Source organism: Poecilia mexicana, unplaced genomic scaffold (assembly GCF_051168715.1).
Source record: "Poecilia mexicana isolate PSO_F unplaced genomic scaffold, ASM5116871v1 scaffold_12, whole genome shotgun sequence".
Classification (NCBI taxonomy): Eukaryota; Metazoa; Chordata; class Actinopteri; order Cyprinodontiformes; family Poeciliidae; genus Poecilia; species Poecilia mexicana.
In genome coordinates, this window is record NW_028263381.1 from 23,719,072 (window position 1) to 23,742,295 (window position 23,224).

Here is a 23,224-nt window from a genome sequence, read left to right on the forward strand (position 1 = left end):
AACATGTTTTTCCCCCACCAAACTGTAGTATACAGACACTTTTTAGAGTCTGAATACTAAATTAAATTAGTTGAATATTATTTCAATAATCAATTAATCACAATTAATTTGATTAATCGTTTCAGCCCTACTGAAGTACTCATAGATTTGTGCTCGTCGTTAACCCCGGATGTACTGGGAAATCTGACCTGAACTTTCTTCATCATGTTTTCTGTTTTCTTTGTGAATCTTGCTGACTTTAAATTAGATTTTCTTCTATAAAAGCTAAATTTGTTTGTGGAAACTGATTGGGCTGGATTTTATTTAGTGGTTTTATATAGACCTGCCAAAAACAATTTCAGTAATTTCCATTTGTGTGATTTATCATTTTTCTCTTTTCCCAAAAAACTGGAAGATAAAAGTCTTCAGTTTGGTGTTTTGATCTCAACTGGCCTTTTTTTGTTTTGAAGGATCATTTTGTATTCAGAGACTTAAATATTCATTTTATTTGTTGTTTGGTTTAATAATTTTGAATGTTTAAAATGTCTCCCAGTTCCAGTGTTAAATATTCATTAGAATTTAAAGTTAATTGATCTTTTTGAATGAGTTTTTGGATTATTATGCCATTACTTCAAAATGGTCTCAAAACAACAATATTATCGTTTATCACAATAACTTCTGACAATTTATGGTCCAGGAAAATCGGTTAGTACTATAGTAACCCATCAAATAATTTCTCTTCCTCTTTACATGTTTGAGTCTGTAAGTTGACAAGTTGTGCCAAACGTCAAAGGAACTGGAATATTTTTGTCAGACAAACGCGAACAGATTATAATTAGCAACTGATGTTGGATGTTTTACGCAAAGTGAAAGTCTGAAACATGGGAGGACATTTCTCCGGCTGGGTTTGGGTGTTGTTTCTGGGTCGGGTCCAGGCGGCGGCGGCGGCGGGAGCACCTGGCATGGCGAACCGCGCTGGAAGAGCTGAGCGTTAAGAGCAGCAGCAGCGGCTTGTGAGGAAACGTCTGCTAACCAGGCGGTCGGGCTTCCAGCTGGCACCAGCTGAGGCTCCAACATGAGCGGGAAGGAAAGATGGTTCAACGCGTGACTCAGCAGGGTGTGGGAGGAGAGGACCGCTTCGGTTCAGGCTGATTCTCACTGCTGAGAGAGCGGGTGGATGGATGGATGGATGGATGGATGGATGGATGGATGGATGGATGGGAGGGAGGAACGGACGGACGGACGGATGGACTTCCAGGGGAAATGAAAACTAAGACAGAATGAAGAAAGAGAACATCAAGTTTATTAGAGACTGCTCCATCCATCCATCCATCCATCCATCCATCCATCCATCCATCCATCCATCCATCCATCCATCCATCATGTTAATATTCTGAAGGTTTTTTCTGTCCTCTTCTGATTCTAAATGCTTAAAGTTCAGATAATCTGGATGAATCTCAGTGACCCTTTTTATAAATTCTTATTTCATCTTTTTATCAGAATCAGACTCCATTAAAAATCGGTCCGGCTCTTAAAGCTTGTCATCAAAAGCAGGAGCTAATGTCATTACAGTACGTGAACCTGAAAGCTTTTGTCCTTCTGCTGTTAGAGGAAATTATTCGTGCTGTCGGAGGGAAAATGGCTCCTGGCTTCACATAAAGAAAAGAAAAACACGGGTCCAGTCAAAGTAAAGGAACAGATGCTGAATGCCTGCTTCTTCATGGTAGTTTTTATTCCATGTAACTGCGATAAGATAATTTTTAAAGGATTTTTCTGTTTTAATTAGTAATAGTTTAAAAGATCTCTGTGGTCATGATGCTGTTTGTGTGGCTCTCAACCCAGGGTGCCTTTATGGAGGGGCAGCACCTCTACTTCAATCTCACTTTGTTGTTTTTCTGACTTGCTTGTCTGGTTGGTTTGCTTCAGACTTTAATAGATAAATGAGTAAATGTCCGTTTCTTTCTCAGATGTGGATTTTGGTGACTGACCTGAAACTAGAGACGTTTGGTCTGATTTGACCTCAGACGAAAAGCTAGAGATGTTTTTATTTGGTGTATGCCGACTTCTGGTTTGAATTCTTATCAAAGAATCAAAGACAATATTAGGATGGATTCACACCAGCCCTGTTTAGTCCGCTTCAATCAAATTCTAGTTCATTTATCTAGAAATGTTTGGTTCGTTTGGGGCAGGTTTTTCCTTCAGTGGTTCTCGGTGCAGCGCCCCCACAGGCGAGGAGGGGAACAGCCTTTTCAATTAGTTTTGTTTGTTTGACTCAAACTAATTTTGTTACATTTTCAGCAGCTGAAATTGTAACAAATGTTGTAACTTTGGTCCCAGTTGAACTGGATCTACCAGATTCTTGAGTCTAACTTGAGGACAGTTGTGGAGAAAAGACGATTCATTCACAACCCTCTCCAACTGCCCATTATTCTGTTTTCCTTCCAGCTAACTTTCTCTTTTCCTCCTGCAGTTATCTACATCTGCGGGCCGCTGGAGTCCTTCATGAGCATCATGAAGCTGTTCCAGGAAGACACCCCAGACCCGGAGAACTACGCCATCCTCTACCTGGACGTCTTCGGCGAGAGCTTGACCGACCGCAAGCCGTGGCAGAAGGCGAACTTTGACTGGGCCAACGCCGTCGAGGTCTTCAAGGTAAGGACAGAAAATGTTTCCCTTCGCTGCCTGGAGAATGAAAAACTCTTCTGTGTTCGTGACAGACGCATTAAAGACGCTCCTTAACGAGCGCCGCGGACGCTGCCAAAACGTCTCCCGGGCAGAGGACGCCGTCATAATCTGTGTCTCCGCTTCAGGGAGTCAAATTCCTGCGTGGCATTAATGAAAGAGCGGACGTGTTTTTACAGGAAGCTCTACAAATTAGCGCCGTGTGAAATAAGACACCGCAGAAGCTGCTCCCCTAATTTATCTCCCTGAATGCCATGCAGGCATGTCTTATTAATTCTCTTAATTTTTTCAGACGGGATCGGTTTAGTACATCCACATTCACTCACTTCGCTACGACTTTATGGTGATTTAGTTTTGCAGCTGGTTGGGTAATTTCTCCCATTAAATTGTAATTTTTTCCCATTTTGTCACATTAGAACCACAAACTTTAATGCATTTTATTGGGATTTTAGATGACACAGAATTGCATATTGTAAATTAAATGTTTTTCAAACAAATATTTGAATTATAGCATAATTTGTCTTCTAGCTTCTTTATTCTGGTCTCGCTTCCAGGTAACTTTTCTTTCAGAATCACTCAAGCTCAGCCACATGAAATGCATAAATTTTTATATTACGTTACATATTTTCAACTAGATTTTCGTCTGAGCTTTGACTAGGCCATTCTAAAACCACCTGAACCCTCCCAACTTTATCTTTGCCGTATGTTTAGGGTGATTATCCAGCTGGAGGATGAACCTTCACCCCAGTTTCATGTCTTCTTCATCCTCTGTTAGGGTCTCTGTCCCCACAGCATCATGCTGCCACCAGCTTGTCTCAGATTTTTGTAGTTTTTAGCAATCAGACTTAGTATTGAACTTTAAATAGTAACTAAAATTAGGGCTGTTGTAAACGAATATTTTAGTAATCGAGTAATCTATCGATTATTCTTACGATTAATCGAGTAATCGGATTAAAAAAATATATAAAATGAAATATTGGTAAATCTGGCATAATACCGGTGTTACTATCAGATATCAATATCAGTCCAATTTTTCATATTTGAGCATCCCTAACAGTTGCTTTTTTGTAGTTTAGAAAACTAACCTGTAACAATAATAGCTCACTTTCTAAGTTAACCAGAAGAAAAGTTATAGAAAAATCTGAAATTATATTGAATTTAATAACAAAGAGGCAGGCTCACAAATATGCTTATAAAAATGTCTACAATCCAGCTTTTAGTTTATGTATTCATCTTCAGTGAGTTTAATAGATTAATTAAACTCACCTTGCCACCTAACCTGTCACGCTTTGGGTTTGAAAATACGGGAAATGCCGCCTGGAGTGGGAGGAGAGGGCGAATGAACGAACATGGGGTGGAGGGGAGGAAATAGACCAGCGGACTGACGAACAGTTAGACCGGGGGACGAACACGGGGGGAAGCAATACGGGATATTTACGACACCTTCACTGGTCACACTCAGAAACTCATCTACCAGCCATGTACGATGCGCTCCGCCACCCGTTTCTTCAGACCGGGATATGAAATTTATTGTGCGGTTCGTCGGTAAAGCTACATTTACACGGTAAGCATCAGCTACTCAGCCGCCCGCCCTGTTCCGTCTATCCGCTCACCTCAGCGCTCTTCCCGCCGTTCGCTTTCAACCAGCAGCCCCGGAGGAGAAATGCTGCCGTACTCCAGGCATTCCCCCAGTCATGTTAAGGATGCTTATTGGTTCCCCAAAAACGATAAAAAGTCGGGCATTATCATCAATCAATAAAATCCCCACGGGCCAATCTTGAAGATTGGACTTTATGCCGCTGAGACTTGGCTTTTGTCAACAACTCAGAGGCGGAAGTGAGAGCTCCGCGCAACGCAAATGAAGTCCCGGCCGGAACACGGTGCGCTAACTAATAAAACATAAATTAACGAAGCTTCGAGGCAGGTAAATTTTCCTCGAGGAATTTTAGTAATCGAGGTACTCGAATCATTCGAGGAATCGTTTCAGCCCTAACTAAAATCCAAGTTTTTTGAAGATAAACTGTATAAATTGGTCTTTAAGGGAGCTATCTTTACGTTTTTGTACAAACCGTGATATGTTTGTGTACATTTGTTTAATTCTGCCTAAAATAGTTTTACTGCTGCCCTCTTTGGGTTGAACATTGGTGACTGCAGTTGAATTTTCCTATTGGTTACAACTGTACAGTGGTATAAAACCATCTCACTCAGACACGCCCCCTGGTGGTGAGTCAGGAGTTGGAATAGCGAACGTGTTGATCATTGATCGATGCTAAAACATTTTTTCATGTTTACACAAGTGATTTATTTGCTATGTGGAGATAATGGGGTGGAATGTGTTTCCTTTCTGTTTTTACTGCCAAAAAGTCTCAAATTACACAAAAAAGCCTCTAATTTATCACTTTTTAAAAAAATGGTTTCTAGAATTGTTGGTAGATTTAAAAAGAAAAAAGTTGCTAGATTTGTCACTAGTCCATTAAAGAACTATGCTAGGTCTGTTGCTAATTGATTTAAAAAATGCTAGAGTTGTTAGTAGATTTTAAAAAAAAGGAAAGTTGCTTGATTTGTCGCTAGTCTATTAAATAAATGCTAAATTTGTCATTAGTTGATTTAAAAAAGAAACAATGCTAGAACTGTTGCTAGTCAAGTTTTTAAAAAATTGCTAGATTTGTTGCTAGTTAATGAAAAAAGTCATTAGATTTAAAAAAAAAAAAAAACAGGTAACTCCAACAGGTAAACTCTCTACCAGGCACCCACCATCTGTTAGCGTTATCGATTTGAAGACAGCTAAATGTCCGGCTAACTGGACACAGAGGATTATATAATGTTACTGGGCTTCAGTTTTGTTAACACAAAACTAGTTTTCTGGGTCACAGCAGAGCCAAAGGGCTCACTGAACTAAACAGACAATTAAAATCTCACAATGCCAACTACTGTCTGAGCTAAACAATGCTTCAATTGTGCTGCAACCCTATTAGTGCGTTTTCTGTCATGCGGGGGTTTCCTGGTGTTTAATTGCTAGCTAACGTGCAGAAGCAGACAGGAGTTAAGGGCGTTTCCAGTTTGGAGAATCAGGACAGGAATTTTATTTTCATTCTACTAACAGTCACTGAAATTTGCAGCAATTTATTTTTTTCATATTGAAAACAAACATATTGCTGTAAACTAAACTAGTAGCATTATGTTAAAGTGCTGTAGCTAGCATGCTAACTATCAACGACATCCATGATATAGCTTTTCTCTATATCAAGGATGCTCAAAGTATGGCCAGTGGGCCATTTGTGGCCTGTGAAATGATTTTGTTGATGTGCTAATTGACTTTTATTTCTCGATGCATTGTCTACAAAATGAACATCATTTATATAAACGTCTAACTGCTTGAAGAGTTCTTAATAGTCGACAACCAAAACCTTAACACAGATAATGAACTTTAGTCAACTGAAAGTTTGCAAAACAGACAAATTTATCTGAAGAGATTCAATTGGAGGAAGCTAAATGCTCTAAACATTTTGAAAATGAGCAGAAAATGCTATTTATTTATTTTAACTATTGTGGCATTAATATACTAATTATTCATTATTTAATTTTTTAGTTTGCGATCAATAACATATTTTTGAGTAGAATTGAATTAATGCACTAAATTAACAGTTAGCTACACTGTTAGCGCATTAGCTGAAGTGACAGTATTTTTTGGCGCTAATGTTCACATTTTTAATTGTTTAGTTGGGATTTTAGATCAATGCAGTATTTTTGAGTTGAGTTGAATTAATGCATTCATTTTTGTTATTCTTTTCATATTTTTGAAGTTTATTGAACATGGCAAGTTAAAATAAAATTAGAGCAACATTAGCTTCACTGTTAGCGCGTTAGCAGAAGTGTTTTCATCTCTGATGATGGGGAATTAATTGATGCTTGAGAGATTTTAATACCTGACCAACAGCTACATGTTGTTTCCAAAAAACAAAACTTACTAAAATTTCATAATTTTCAAATACTTTAATGTCGTTTACATTCAGCAAAAACCTGAAATATTAACACACCTCGTCTGATACGGATCTAAGAGTTTATATAAAGTACAATATTTGCTAAGCAGAAAATATAAAGAAAAAAAATATATAAATTTTTTTTGGGACGCCCCAGAATCTGAGCCCTGGGCTTCTGCCACATCCCTCCAACCTATAGTTCTTTTTCTGTAATCCTCCTTGTAAAATAACATGTTATTTTACACTTTTTACGTGTTTTTTCTTTCATTTTTGTCGTTGTTTTGGGGTTGCCCCAGCAGGATAATGAGTCACCTCTAATTAGTGGAAAGATATGCGATCCGGGTCGCAGCACGAATGTTTTTCATTCAGTTGAAGATTCGGTGCCAGTTACCAACCCTGGCTAAAAATATTTACAACAACATTCAGTTGAACTACAAGAAAAGTCTTGTTAAGCAGACTTTACATTAAAACCCCCAAACGTAACGGAAAGCGGCGTTTCCAGATTCTCTCCCTGTGTATCTATGGTGCTGTTTGTAAAACAATAAGCAGGTTTTTCTCTGTATGGATTTGCTGGCGGGTTCTGATGCGGCCTGTTGTGGCAACGCAGTGTTTTTTTGGTGCAGTAATTGCTTGTGGAAGTTTGAGGTGAGGTTTTAATCACTGTTGTGACACGAGAAATGATCCCTGGCTTCTTAAGTAGAAAGCAATGCGGACAGACTTTATTAAAAACGCCCCAGAGTTTGGTTTTTAGACCGCAGGGATTTAATGAGTCGCATTTTTAGTCACGTAACAACAGCAAACTTTAATGTGTAATATTATAAACCAGAAAAAATACCGTAATGATTTTACATTGTTTTTATAGGTAAAAGTGTGAACGGTAGGGCATGGATCCAACTATTTTATTGTTTCTTTTCATTTTACTTTGTTTTTCCATTAATGATTCTAATCTTTGTTTGCTGTTGTTTTATATTCATTATTTTATTGATTTTGGCACTTTTAGATTTCTGTAAAATGTAAAGTGTGATACAGATTTAATTTATTATTACTATTTGTTATTGTTATTGGTCCATCTACAAATGTGATAAAATTTATTGCAGTATTTTTTTTCTTTTTTGTTGCTACTTTGCAGAAAGTAAACTCTACATTTTATTTTTCTTATTTTGCAACAACTAAGTGTTACAGCAATAACTCAATTAATCACGTTATACATTAAAATCACCTCTATAATTTTCTTTTTGACTTTATTAACATTTATGGTTTCAGTTTTGTGTGGTTTTATTGTTTTTGGTCATTTTGTTTACTTATCTTGGATATTTAAGTTACATTTACTTGAGTAACTTTTTTGAAAAATGTACTTTTAGGAGCGTTTTACTACGCTGCATTTGTTACTCTTGAGTAAATTTTCTGGATTTTCTACCCACTGAATGAAAACCAAGCATGTTTTAACCAAAGATCCACCAGACAGACGCATCGCCAGGTTTTGTTAAAGTTTCATACGTTTTGTATTTAAAGAATCTGATTTGGAAACATTTTCTTGTTACTTGTATAAATTATTGCTACTTTGATCCTTTAAATATCAAAATTTCCACTTAACTTTCCATTTTGGTCTGTCTGATGATGTAATTTTTAAATATTAAATGATTGACAGTTTGATCACTCAGCACTTCAGTAACTTGTTACCAGATACTTTTTTACTCTTTCTTGACTTGGGTACTTTTTCCACATCTGGTTTGAAATAAACCCACATATTTTTCTTCTAATCCGTCTTTTTCTCCGTTTTGTGCTTCGTCCAGTCCGTTTTCATCATCACGTACCATAACCCAGAGAATCCAGAATACCTGGACTTCCAGAGGAGGCTCCATGCCAGAGCTCAGAGGGACTTCGGCGTTCGTTTGGAGCCATCATTAGTAAGTATTAAACTGCAGTGAGTTCTAGGTTGCACAACAACCTCTTTAATTTTTTATGGGATAATCTAGACGGAGTAAACATCCCACTGTGCAGAGTAATTGCTTTAACTTAATGAGGAATGAGGTTTACAGTTCTGTTCGCAGTTACTGTAGTCAGTTTATATGTCAGAGGGTAAAAACAGCATTTTGTTTAGATTCTGCAGTTTTGCTGCTTTCAGAAACTCTTGTTGTTGGTCTGAGAAACGCCTGTCGTTGCAGATGGACTACATAGCTGGCAGTTTCTATGACGGCTTCCTGCTGTACGCCATGGCGCTGGAGGACACGCTGGCGGAGGGCGGGGTGCAGAACGACGGCATCAACATCACCATGAGGACGCAGAACCGCCGATTCTGGGGTGACACTTTTCTACCAAGAACCTGTTCATGTAATCTGAAACAAGTGACTGACTAGAGCTGCACCTGACGATTGCTGAAATTATCAATTATTCTAATGATTAATCGATTATTCTGACAATTAATCAAATTAAAAAATGGCACATTCTACAGATTTTTTATTTGTCCACTTAAACATTTTATACAATATTAGAAATGCAGGAAAAGATGGAAAGAAGCAAATCATTCAATTTCTTTTTTAAATATGAAAAATGTTGCATTGTCATGGCAACGCAGTAAATCTGAACTGGGTGAAGCTACAATGTTTTTTTTTTTTTTTTTTAATTTTCAGTTTTTCTCTCTGAATTTTTTAGGTTTTTTTCTCCAAATTTTGGTTTTTTTTTCTCAGAAGTCCAAGTTTTTTTCTTCGAATTTTTCCCTTTTTTCCCTCAGAATTTAGAAAATTTTTTGTCCAAATTTTAAATTTTTTTCTTATAATTTTGACTTTCTATCAGAATTTTGATATTTTTCCCTCAGAGTTTTGACTTGTTTTCTTGCAATTTTTTATTTTTTCTCAAAATTTTTACTTATCTGTATGCTCCTGTTATATATTCAGGCTCTGCATTATAAATCTCAGCAAACATAAATCACGCGCTCAGTTGTTTGTTTGGAAACAAAAACAAATGTTTACTGTAGTTTTTTGTTCATTTTTGTCTTTCTAAAATCGTTTTAAATGACCAGTTTACGTCTTGTTTAGTTTGTTTGAATGGATTTCTTGTTTTTAGTTTGTTTCCTGTGTTCAAGTGACTTCATAGATGAAAACGCGCCCTGAGCTCTGAAGCATTAACATGTGTTTTAACTTTCGATGTGCATCTACTGTTAAATAAACAGCAGATGAATGTTCTGTTGTTGAACCAGGCCAAATGTTTGGTTCTACTAAATACCGAAACGGAGAACTGTACCTGCATCTGACTTAAATCTGCAGCTTTCTTACAGTAATTACAGCCTGATTGCACATTTTTACAAATCACCTCAATCCAAAGTGTGTTTTCATGCTTGATGTGTGTTGTGGCATATCGTACTTAGAGAGGCAAAACAACGTTAAAGTCTGAGCCTAAAACGGCTGATTATGGTTGTTTTTCCATGCCGCAATTCGCCCTGAAGCAGAAGAAAAATATCAGTCATGCAGAAAATGGTGTTTTGATTGAGCAACAAGCCTCATTAACGCTGCTAATTTTTCTGTCTTAGGAATCACCGGACTCGTTACCATAGACGACAAAAATGCGAGAAACATAGACGTGGACCTGTGGTCGATGACCAACCAGGAGACGGGAGAGTTTGGGGTGAGTCCAGGTTTAGAGTTTTAGTAGCCTGGTGTTTTTACTTTGTCATGCTCCGATGTTTGGGAACATTGGGAACAAAACTTTCCTTTAGTCAATTTGAACTGAGAGAACCTGGAACTACGTCAGGAGTTTTGGCTACAAAAATGAATTCTGACTTTTTTCTCACAATTTTGAGGTTTTTTACTCACAATTTTGACACTTTCTAAATTCTGACTTTAATCTCAGAAATCTGCGCTTTTTTTCTGAAAATTTAGAATTTTTTTCTCAGAAATACAATTTTGAAATTTATCAGGATTCTGACTTTTTTCTCTCAGTTTTGAAATTTCTCAGAATTTTTATATTTTCTCAGACTTTACTCTCAAAATTCAGAGATTTTTTTTCTCGGAATTCTGACTTTTCTGAGAGTTTTTGACAAGTTTTGTCTAAAATGTACAAAGTTATCTTAAATGCTAAATGTATATATATTTATGTATATATATTTTACAGTTTTGGCCTAATTGCTGCTCTGAATACATTGTTTTTTCACCAAATGGCTTTTTTTAGTCTAATTGATGACTCAAGTAGCTGCTGATTATTTCAGTAATCAATTTATCATGATTAATCGTGATTAATCACGATTAATTGTGATTAATCGTTTCAGCGCTACAGAAGAGTTCATGTTTAAATCAGTGCCTGAAAAACAAACCTTTATGCTTGAATCATCTGACTTTTTCTGCAGATATTCTGTTTATTTTGTGCTTCACGTCACAGTTAAACTTTAGTCTCTTCTTCCCAAACAGCATGAGTCTTGTTTCAGTCTTTTTATAGTGAAATATGTTAAAATTAATATTGTTTGAGTTTATTTTCTGACTGTCTGGTCATAAACGTTCAGATCATTGAGCTTTGCACAATCCAACCTCTGGGTGAACTTCATTCTTGTTTGGATGCCATAGACAGACAATGTACACCATTACACTGATAATTTATTGTAAAACAGCTGTTAAGGAAATAAAAAGACATTTCACAGATGGTGTTTGAAAGGTTTAACAGTTCCAAACCCAAACAGGACCGTAAACATTTCTCCTTTCTCCTTCCTCTGCCCAGAGAACCGTCTTCAAAATGTTTCCCGTTAACTTACATGGCATGTTACAAACTGCAACTGGCAATTTTTTGGCTTTCCTCTTTATATTAACATGCACAAAACGTACCTCAACCGAAATGAAACAAGATTTTATTATTAAGTTAAATGTCAGTTTTATTTATGAAATGTGCCTCCTGTGCATGTTAATTGTTTCCATTAGAAATGTCAATGTTTGCTAATGTTGAAAAAACATAATTTTGCAATTGTGGCGTTTCTATTGGATACAAAATACTATTAATATCACATCTGAACAGGTTTGTTAAAAAGATAAGTAATTAAAAAACATGGTGCGCCATCATTTTCCAACCACTTCCTGTTGTCATCTTTGTCATTTCTGCCAGTAGTAACATCTACTGGCTAACTTTTGTAACTTAGTTAGCCAGTTACAAAAGTTGGCTAACTTTTGTAGCCAACTTTTGTAAGGTGATAACTTTTGTAAGTTATCACCTTACTCATGATGCAAAAAAACGGCATTACTCTGCATTGGATCATGTCCACAAAACCATCATGACCAAAGCAATGAAGTGTGTTTAGCGCTAGTGGGAGAAACGTTTCATAATCTTTCACCAAAGACTAAAGAGGAAACATTCAAACGCTAAAATCTGACACTGTTTAAGAAGTTTCTCTCAGAATCTTCAGAAGTTTTTGTTGTTTTCTTCAGTGGTTTTAGTGCAGCGCCCCCACAGGCGGGGAGGGGAACAGCTTTTACAAAGGGTTTCTTTTGACAGTGCAGTGTGAATCAGAACCTCAGCAGCTGAAAATGTAACAAAGGTTGCCACTTTGGTCTCAAATGAAACAGAGTCTTCCCCACTGTCAGGCGTGAAAACACCCCAATGCTAACGTTAGCTTCCATTTCATGTGTCGGCAGGTCGTGGCGTACTTCAACGGAAGCAGTAAAGAAATCATTTGGTCGCAGACGGAGAAGATCCACTGGCCCAGCGGTGGACCGCCGCTGGACAATCCGCCATGTGTGTTTTCCACAGACGACCCTTCCTGCAACGACGGTATGGGGTAATGAAAGGACTGTTAGGAAATTGATGCAAATGACTGATTTTTATGATTTTTTCCCCACTTTATTGGTACATAAAACTGAACTGTAGGGAATGCTGATGCTTAATTTTATCTGTGGGAAGCTTAAAACTGGTTTTGATGTTGGGAAGAGTAACTTTATCCACATTTTTTCCTTTCTGTTCACCCAAATGAAGGTATTTAATTGTGTTGAGTTGTAAAACAGATCACTAACACACAGAAATGGTTTGCTAATAAAACCAAATAAAATGTACTAATTGACTTGTAATTATTTTCTGTCACAATTCAAAATGTTGAAACCATAAGAAGCTGTGACTATTTACATAAATGTGATTTTGTCATTTTCTGTGTTTAATTTGCAAAAACTCTCAAAACTTTTTTCCACATTGTCATTATGGACTATTTATATGTATAATTTTGGAAAAAGATTAATTGTTGTACAACTTAGGTGACAATAAGGTTGTAACATAGCGAAACGCAGAAAAAAATGAAGCCTTCAGTTTAGATTTTTAAAACTGAATTATCTCCAAAATTTCTTTTAAAGGTTCAAAACTAGAGATTAAATTTTCTCTCTTGTTCTTTTCATTCCCTGCATCTTTTAAGAAATTGGCCCTAATGTTATTCCGTACGTAGGGGTAGATCGGTTTGGACAGTTGTTTTCCCTCTGCTTACTGGATAAGATTATTTTTAACAACTGATTTAGCTCAAGACATTTTTTTAAAGATTCAGAGCTTAATACGAAAATTGCTCTGTTGTTCCTTTTTATTCTCTGCACCTTTTAAGAAATTGGCTCTAATGTTCTTCCGTACATCATGACTTATGGCCATTGCAGTATTTCCTAATCTCTTCCCAGCATGGACAGGATTGTTCCAGGTTGTGTGTGTGTCGCTGTCCTCCACTGCGGCGGCGTGTTGCAGATGGTTTCATGCCTCACAGGCCGTTAAACCAAATCTATGGGTGAAAATTCTCCGTTTTATTGCGGCTCTTTCCCACAGTCTGAACTCCACCTAAATTCTGCACATATTTAACCTGCTGAAATATGTAGATCATAATCTAAAAATCCACAGTCGGCTTCAGATGGCAGTAAATTAAGACAGTCGGAGGGGGTAGAAAAAAAAAAGAAAAGATTTTCCATAATTACGGCTATCGGGTTGTGCAGTGATTTACTGCGGGACTTAATTAGGGTTTTAAATGCGCATCAGGGATGTGAAATGGTTGTGCTGTTTGGTGGTTTGACAGACGGCTGCAGCGGTGCAGCTGTGATTTTTCTCAGCACACATATTTCTCCCTCAGAGTTCTAAGAAACCATCATGGCCATCTGCTGCACATATGAGGCTGTGATGCTGTTATCCTGCTTGTTTCCAGGTCAGCTCCCTGTTCTGGGCATCGTCGCCGTCGGTTCTGGATTAGCGCTCATCATCTTCGGGATCTCCAGTTTTCTCATTTACAGGTGAGTTCGACGGCACTAATCCTGGCTTAAAACTTCCTTTCCTGCAACTAGTTTAGTGCAGTTTTATTGAAAGTTGGGGGGAAATAGAAGAGTTTGTTTGAGGCTGGTGTGTGTTTATGTAACGCAGCAGCAGCTCAGCAGGTGACTTTGGAAAACGCAGACATGAGGTTTGCTTAAGCTGCCAGGTGAGCTCATAGGCTGGCCCCCTAAAAGCTGCCACTCTCACTTAATGGTCATTAATGTGTTTTAAAAGCTCATTTTCTTTCCCTCTGGGGTTAAAAAATAAAAAGCTGCTTGTTTGAAAAACATGTTTCATGGAGACTGAGATGCATTTGTTTTTAAAGGGGACCTGTTACACAGAATTCACATGTTGCTCGTTTTTGCTCTTCCATTTGGGTTTCTAAAGCAGCCCAAGCACTTAAAAAACACATAAGTTCATGTTTTTTGGTATCTTGAAAAAATCATTTCAAATGTGGCAACTTCAGAGAAGCCCACCCTGTTACCTAGCAACTCCAGTGGAATTCCGCCCGTTACCTAGCAACTCTAGTGGAATTCCACCCGTTACCTAGCAACCCAAGCTGAGCCCCAGCTCATTTGGTCAGCTGGTTTTACCGCTGTACAATGGCTGCTGGAAAAGACAAGAGTTTTGTTGATTTACTCTTCAGAAACCACTGACTACATTGTTGTTGGTTGTGCAGGAGTCTCCACTTCTGCTTTTCGAAGATGTAGTGTTGTATAGTTGCACATCTGTTTGCAGCCATTTTCATGTGTGAGTGTAAACGTTGAGTTGGGGCGTGGTCAGCAGCAGATTATTTGGATTTAAAGTGACAAAAACCCCTAAAACAGCTAAAAATAGGTAGAGCTGAGCAGACTGAAATCTCATCATCTAAATGATTTTATTCAAAACGTGATGAACATGTTTTGTAGCCCATAGAATCATCCTAACCTGCTCAAAGAAGCATTGCAGGTAATCTTTAAAGGTAAAAAGTCTAAACAGGACATTTAAACATCAGATATATTGTTTTTTAAAACTGAAACAGGCTTTTCAGCTTTGCTATTGGTCGAATTTTAATATATGTAACTTGGAATTATTGCATTATGCAAAATAAAATAAATAAATCAGTCAAATGAAACCTTGTAGTATCTTGTACATTTTTTCTACACCTTTCAGTTAATTTAACTCATTTTTTTTCTTTTTAAATACAGATAGACTAACAAACACAGGTTTTGTAAAAACTTCCAACAGATCTGGAAAGTAGCTTCTCTCTGTTCCTGACCGCGCAGCTAACGGTGAAATGTATGAACTGATCTTATGATTAAAATCAGTTATTTTATAAATCAGATTAAGAATATTACAGAATATCAGGGTTGGACACCGCTGACTAAACTATTAGCTGCGCTAACCCTGAAGCTCTAATCATAAACATTAGTTTTGCTGACCTCTATGCTAACAAGATAGTTAGCTGAAGCTAATGCTAATGTCTTAACTTGAGCTTAAGTTATATCTCCCTGAAAGACTACACTCTTTGAGCACCAATTTGATTTTGACTTTTTTTTACGTTACATATTTCCCTTAGATATTGTGTTAATGTTGATGTTGTTTTCTGCTGTCTGTTTATTTTGTTCCTGTATGTTTTTTGTTTTAAATAAAGTTATTTAAGAGAAGGTGAGGAGAGGAAATGGAACTGCCCACTTCAAAATAAAAGCATGAACATAAACATCTATTAACAGTCAACCAAAACTTTAACACGTCAAACTTCATTCAACTGAAAGCTTACAAAATAACCAAGTAAATTAGCACTTTAAATTTATCTGGAAAGTTGATTTCTGGGATGCTAAGTGTGCTAGAGATTTTTAAAGTTAGCTAAAGTGCTAGATGAAAAATTAGGTCTGCTATTAGCACAATCGGAGAATATTAAATGAAGGTTAGATGCTAATTGCTCACCACTACTTGACATAACCACATTTAAAAAGACAGAAAAACAAAACTGAACAAGTCCTTCAGGAGTCGCAGCGTTTAAGCTAGCTGGCTAAATTTAATCTTTTGTATCCGACTTCGCTGACCTGCAGACTGTGCAATTAGTTTTATGCAGGTTAAATTTAGAAATGATTGTCCTGAACGTTAAGTGATTATGGTGTTTAGCTAAGTGTTTAACTAGCGGCTGCTGCCCCCGAGCTGTTCAGTTTTATATGTTTGTTTAAGGGGAAATAAAAGCTCGTCTAATGGTTCTAACTTTCTGCTGAACATTCAGCTGTAAAAACAACGGAAACAAAATAGTTTCAGTGTCCCAAGTGGCACCGTCTGCATCTTTATGTCGTAGCATTAAGCCTTATTTAATTACACCCTCAGTAAATTATGCATGCTCCAAGTAATTAAACTCCTGCAAGGGATTTATAATCCCGGGTTAATGTCATGGGTAATATCTGCAAACAGGGAAGGAAATTAATGTTTTTTTTCTTCTTTTGTTGCTTTTTCTGTACTAGACGGTTTTACTCTGAGCTTATAACTTACGCACCACTGCACAGCTAACAAATCACACCGGTAATCTGATTACTTATCCAATACTGACCATTAACACAAACAAGTGTTAATCACCAGCCAATCAGAATGGATTTTGATCAGAGGAGCGGCGGAGGAAAGATGGAGGAGCAGCTATCCACGCGAGGTAATTCCACTAAACATAAATCTGACTTAATTACCCCCCGAAAAACAAGTAATGAAATAACTAACATTTAATTTGATCCAGAGAGTGTGCTTAACTCTCAGTCAATTAGCTCTTTCTTCTCTTTTCTCCTCTCTTCAGCTCACAGTTCAACAAGCGCTTCAAGGTTTCCAAACTCGGTAGTTTCCCTGAATGCTTGTCAGGTAAGTTCTGCTCTCTTCTCGTTCTTTTAAAGTTCTTGTAAACGGTGCCAAACATATTTATTGTCCCTTTTTTAATTTCTTCTGTTTTCACTATTTCTTAGTCACGTTTTGTTTTTTATGTCATCTTAACGAAGACAGTTATGAGAGTCGATGCAGAAAGATGATTTCTAACGAGGATTTCATTAATTAATTGGGAGAGAAAAAAACACAAAGCTACATTTTTTTTGCTCCCTAAGGATAATAAATGGTCAGCAGGGTTCTACTTCGCTGTGAATTCAGACTCATTACCGTTTTAAGATCATCCCATTTGATTTAAATCTTGACTTTGACTAGGCCACTCATTGACACGCTTTTGATAACTCAAGTGAGCTCATTAATTGATGCCCGGATTTATTCCTTCTGGATGGAAAAATCAAAGTTTGTGGTTCTTGAGCTTTTTGCCCACAGCATCACACCACCTCCACCGTGTTTGACTGTGGGTGTGATTGTTTTCTTGTTGGTGATTTTGGTCGGCAGTGCGTTGGGTTTGGCTTGGATCGTATTCGAGTTGCAGCAGAAACTCAGGCTACGTTCGTTCACACAGCTCATCTTGACGCTTAATTGAGATTTTTTTTTTTTGCGAAAATATGTTTTTTTTCTCTCTAAAATCAGATTTTTTTCTTTCTTTTTTGGCTGAAATCTGATTTTTTTTATGCAGAAGTTTTTTCTGAAATCTGATGGGTTTTTGTTGCCAAAATGTGATTAATTTTTTTTTTTTTGCGCAGAAGAAGAATGTTGACGCCGAACAGAAAGTAATAATGGATGCTGCCATTTATGGATAAATTTTGAAGTTTATTCAGCAACAGTATCGTTACAAAAAACACAAAGGAAGCAAATAAAGGTAGCCCAGCTAACAGCAGCAGCATTGACTGCAGAGAAGTCGGTTTGGATCCGTCGTCTGAGCTGAGAGCAATAAAAACTTCTTTCATAATTTCATCATCATAATTTTCAGCTTTGATCTGTTTCCAGATCATTTACATCCAGACGTATTGCATCTGATTTATTCTGGTCATTATGACACACGTCTCACTTCAATGACATAAAAGTGACTGTTCAGACCGCCGATGATTTTAAAACAGTCGGATTCGTGTTTTCAAAGTGGCACAAATTGGATATTTTGTGGTGAAATTATCAGATTCTGGTGGCTGTTTGAAAGCAGCCTGAGATGTTTCACCGGCTTCTTCTCCTGGATGAGTCCTTGATGCATCTTTGGAGTAATTTTGGTAGGTTTGCCTCTGCTGGGACGCTCCACCCGTCCTCAATAATGTCTCTCGCTGTAGTGCAGAGAGGAATGTCTTCTGTTAGCGTAGCATCATCAGAAACCTCTGGAGACGGCGCTGAAACGAAGCATTCTTCATAAAACAAAGAACTTTACAGAAAATCCTCTTCAACAAAGTGTCTTAAGTCAGAGGCTTCTTCATAACCGCTGTAGTACAGACTGCTACAGGAGGTCCTACCTGCCCACGGCCATCAGCATCTAACTTGGATAACGAGTTACACACTGCAAAAACACAAAATTCTACCAAGCATTTTAGTCTAGTTTCTAGATCTAATACTGTAGTTCAATTGAAATAAGAGAAAAATAACTTATAAGTAATTTTTCATTAAGATTTATAAGCTTGTTTTAGGTAAATAATCCCTTAATGTTGATGAAAAAGTATTAATCCATTGTCAGATTATTTCACTTATAGGAAAAGACTTGTTTTAAATTAATTTGGTGATTAAACTTTTATCGCCAATATTTAGGAATTACTGATTTAAAATAAGCTCCTATTTCCTGCTGAAAAGTTACTTATAAGTTAGTTTTGTCTTATTTTAAGTGTAATAATATATTTGCTCTAGAAACAAAACAAAAATACTTGGTAAAATTTTGTGTTTTTGCAGTGAAGCAACATTTAATTTCACTTATCAATAAAATATCTTTGAATTGACGTGAACTTTAACTCGTGTCAATAATGTTTCACTTTTTACGACTTTTTGTTTTTACAGGAAGTTTAACCTGTTACATTGATTCTGGTGTCTATGAATGAAATCCTCGTTAGAAAACTTACTTTTTTAAACTTGACAACAAAAAACCCAACAGAAGAAGAAGAAATCGTTAATACTTTTTTCACATCCCTGCATCTTTACTGAACCTAAAAGCAACAAGTTTCTGTTTGCGTTCTGGAGATTCTGGGCTGCATTTGTAGGTCTGACCCACATTTTGGTTCTTTCATCTCAACTGCGACTATTTTTAGATGCTTTTCCACCAAACGACCGAAATCTGAACGTCATTCATGTCGTTTGAGGGAACTTTCTGCTCCCCGCCTGCATTAAGCTGTGAGATTTGTGTCGTTTTCTGAGCCTGAAACCAGAGACTAACAGATGGCTTCCTGTTTTTGCAGACGGCAGCGCGGGTTTTGCTGATGGACTGAGCGGCGGACAGCAGAGCTTTTAGCAGCTGCCGTTAACGTCAGCCAGCTGCTGCTGCTCAGGCCTTTGATTTCCACAACTTGACCCACAAATACGCCACTAAAATGTCTGAAATGTTCTGCAGTTCCCCAGAACACAAGATAAGCTTCTCAACCTCAAGGTGCAATTCATATATCTGGGAGATATACGTGTTTAATTTCTATATTTTTGATAAGAAATTAATTTTTTTGTATAATTAAAAGTGTATTTACTGCTGTTTCGATGCTGTTTTTCTTGAATATATAATATTGTGGTTAGAAAGTAAGTACACCCCAGGGTTGTTCAAGCAGAACCTCAAATATACAAACTGTCTTTATTTATTGAACAAAAATTAGTTAATTTAATGATAACATTTGGTCCTACTACAGTATTTCAGTCTGGACTTGGACTAGGTCAGCCGTTTTGTTTCAATTATGTGGTTGTTTGGATTATTGATCCACTGATGACACTTGGTCACATTTAAATCTGCAAATATTTTGCATCATCAACAGTTGATATCAGGTGTTTGCAGTGATTTTCTCTTGTTTTTGTCTCATCTGTCAAAATAAAATAACAGAGACATCTTGTTCATTCAGAGTAAAAGTTTTCTAAAAATAAACAAAAATAAGAAGAAATATTTTTTATTTAACAGCAGGACTCCTGTTCACTTTAGAAAATCTCACTTGCTTAAAAAATATGTATTTAGGATTTTATCAAACTTATTTTCTGTTTTCAGATTTAATTCTTCTGTCTGGTTTGACGGCAGCTTTTCCAGGCAAGCAGAGAAAGTTTGAGATGTTTGAACAAGAGATAAGGGCTGCAGATAACTATTTTAGTTATCAAATCTACCGATTGTTGTGGCGATTAATCGATTAATCGGATTAAAAAGTGGCTACATTCTATAGATTCTTTATTTAACCATTTACACCTTTTTATATAGTGTTAAAAGATACAAATAAACAAATAATTCAGTTCATTTTTACATAAGAAAACAAAAGTTTTATTCCCTAAAATTAAAATTTCTTTCTTATTCCTTTTGTAAATCTGAACCAAATGAAGGTAATGCTATACTGACTGCATTTAAAACACATTTAAATGCAAAATGTTGGTTTATTTACTGCTCTGAATCCTTTATTTTCACCTAATGACCTTTTTTTTGAGTTTGTATACGCCAGTTAATGATTAATCGATTGCTAAATTATTAGTTAATTATTATTTCAGTTATTGATTAATCATGATTAATCATTTCAGCCCAACAAGAGACATTACAATGAAACATGTTACCTAATGTTGAGAAAATAAATTTAAAATAAGCTAGTTTCTTCCTTAACACTAGCAACCTCAGCCAAGCCCTGCCCGGTTACCTAGCAACCTCAGCCAAGCCCTGCCCGGTGACCTAGCAACCTCAGCCAAGCCCTGCGTGGTTACCTAGCAACCCCAGCCATGCTAGATTCTATGGAAGCAGCAGGGAACTCAATAAATATTGACAGTTTGAATCTGCTTTGTGCCTTTTTGCATGTTTGAGGTTTGATTTAAAGAATTTCAGGACCTGGTAAGAGGGTGTACTTTCTTTCAATCATGATTGCAGCCTATGATATCCAAAGGAATGTCGGTTTGAGTGATTTGTACCTATTTTATATTAATTTGTTGGTGTATTTCATGAAGGAAAGTGGTAGAATGGATGTTTTAACAAGATTTTCCTCTGATACACAAACTGATGCTGTTGTAAAATGAGTAACTTTGATAGAATATGGAATGAAATAAAAGGAAATATGTGTATTAAATCATCTGTTTTCCTCTGATTTGTTCACCATGTTGAATTGGAAATAGGGTTGAAACGATTAATCGTGATTAGTCAATACTTGAAATAATTTTAAAACTTATTTAATAATTATTTAATTGTTAACTGGAGGATAAAGATTCTGGAAAAGGTCAGTTTCTGAAAGAACAACACATTTGTAGTAGTAGTTAGACTAAAACTGTACAAAATATGTAAACATTTTGGATTTAAGATTAAAAAAAAAGAAACCTTTTTGTAAATATATTTCACCCAGAACTCAAGTGGCAGATTTAGCTACACCTGGTTCAAATTCTTTAAATAAATCTCCTGTTTAGCACATTTTGCATAACTAATCAAAAAAATAATCACCAAATTAGAACTACACTGTATTGATGTTAAGTCAAACAGAAAGTGTTCAGTTTTTCACATTAGAAACATCTTTTGACTGCAGATGCATCCGTTGCTACAATTAATCAAGCGTACACTAAAGGAATACTGTGTTGTTGCATTTTAAGCAATAAAATATTTACTTATGTAAAATTTTGAAACTATTAATGTTTTCTTATATAGAAAAGATTTGTGGTTAAATAAAAGATATGTGGAATTTGGCAGTTTTTAAAGAATCCGATTAATCGATTAATCGTTTACTAAAATAATAGTTGAAAGAGTGTGAAAGTTGGGGTTCTTTTTCCAGAGCTAGAACAATTTTGTGATTAAAAATGTGAAAAAGTCCCTAAAAACGCAGATTTAGTCGATAGTAAGTCCTGAAATGTGCCTTTATATGACATTTGTGCATTTCTAAAGCACATTTATGGGTTTAATGCATCAAAACAAACCAATTTCTCAGTGTAAGTTCTGTACGGCGTGAAGGCTGGTTCTTGGACAGTTGAGGCAGCTGGACTGTCTGGTGCTGTGGGTTGATTTTGGAGTCTGCCGGGCAGCAGGAGTGTGAGGTGATGTTGAGCAGAGTAGCAGTGACTTTGTTGTTTTAATGGAGGCGGGTTTTGGGGGGGGGTCGGTCCCGCAGGAAGGTATTCACAAATGGGAATGGTGAAACAATAGGCCCAGTGTGGAGCCCCACACTTCGCCCCTCTGGCTGCCAGAAGTCTCTAAACAAGACCCTTTAAATAGAAAATTGGTGGTGGTGGTGGAGGAGCGATGGCGCTTTAATGTCCTCCAAATGCTCACGTCTCATTTAGGCTGCTGGATTGCACAACAGTAAAATTAATACTGGTGACATAGTGGCAAAAAACTAATAAAGAAGCCACTTCTGGGGCCAAGTTGGCTGGATGGCAACAACGGGGCGACATGCTAACGCTGTAATAATTTCCTGCAGCCATCTGGAAGTGTTTTACACCTTTCGGATCGCCCTGGAATGCCTCCTCTCTGCTCGTTTTTCACGTCTACGTTTCAAACCATAAATAAAACCCTTACTTTTTCCTTACAACAGCAAAAAAAGAAAAGAGGAAAGCAAATAAAAACAAATCAAGAAAGTGTGCTTGCTAGCTTTCTGCAGGTTTCATTTCAGGTTTTTTTTTCTTCTTGGGTGTGAATCATTAAATGTCAAGCAAGCAGCTGCTCTAGTAGGGTTTTTAGCTCTGATGTGTTGATTTGCTGGAATGCATCTTCTCCGGAGAGGCTGCCAGTCAGACGGGTGCTCAAAAATAATCCTCAAACATGTCAGAAATATCACTGACAAAGAAAATGAGGAGATGAATTTCTCTGGCTAAGCTGTGCAGACATGAGGGCGCGTTTGTTTTGTCATTGTGGAGAAGCTCACATCCCAATCTGCCGAAGTTCAACCAATAAACTTTAAAAACTCATGTCGTAAAACTAATATTTAATTAGGCCTGGTGTAGAGGGAGAGATATTCAATATTAATATACAACCATAATGATCAAAAATCTGTAAAAAAATGAAAATTCAATCTGAAGGATAACTTTTTTATCCCATTGAGTGACTCTAGCACTCATTTAAAGAATTTATTAATATATTATTGTTAAATAAATTAAGGTCTTTAAATTTGTTTGATTTATTTACACAAAAGGAAAAATTAACAAAACTAAACAAACGGATTCTAAAATCTACTTTATGGAAAAGTGAACAGTTTCAAAATGTTATCAAAAGTTCAAGTTTCTCTCTGGAGTTTAAAGACTGTAAAACACTGTAAAAACACAAAATCTTACCAAGTATTTTTGGTCTAGTTCATAGATCAAATACTTTATTAAACTTTCTGTAAAATTTCAGA

General features: G+C 36.7%; 1 protein-coding gene across 1 annotated transcript in view; it reads left to right on the forward strand.

Annotated features, from left to right (window-relative positions):
- Positions 1-23,224, forward strand: part of npr2 (natriuretic peptide receptor 2) — a 60,827-nt gene that overhangs the window by 10,475 nt on the left and 27,128 nt on the right. Inside the window, exons 2-7 of the mRNA XM_014991691.2 lie at positions 2,450-2,631; positions 8,435-8,548; positions 8,807-8,942; positions 10,168-10,262; positions 12,251-12,386; positions 13,777-13,861. Coding sequence (XP_014847177.1) covers positions 2,450-2,631; positions 8,435-8,548; positions 8,807-8,942; positions 10,168-10,262; positions 12,251-12,386; positions 13,777-13,861 — 748 coding nt within the window. The remainder of the gene's footprint in view (positions 1-2,449; positions 2,632-8,434; positions 8,549-8,806; positions 8,943-10,167; positions 10,263-12,250; positions 12,387-13,776; positions 13,862-23,224) is intronic.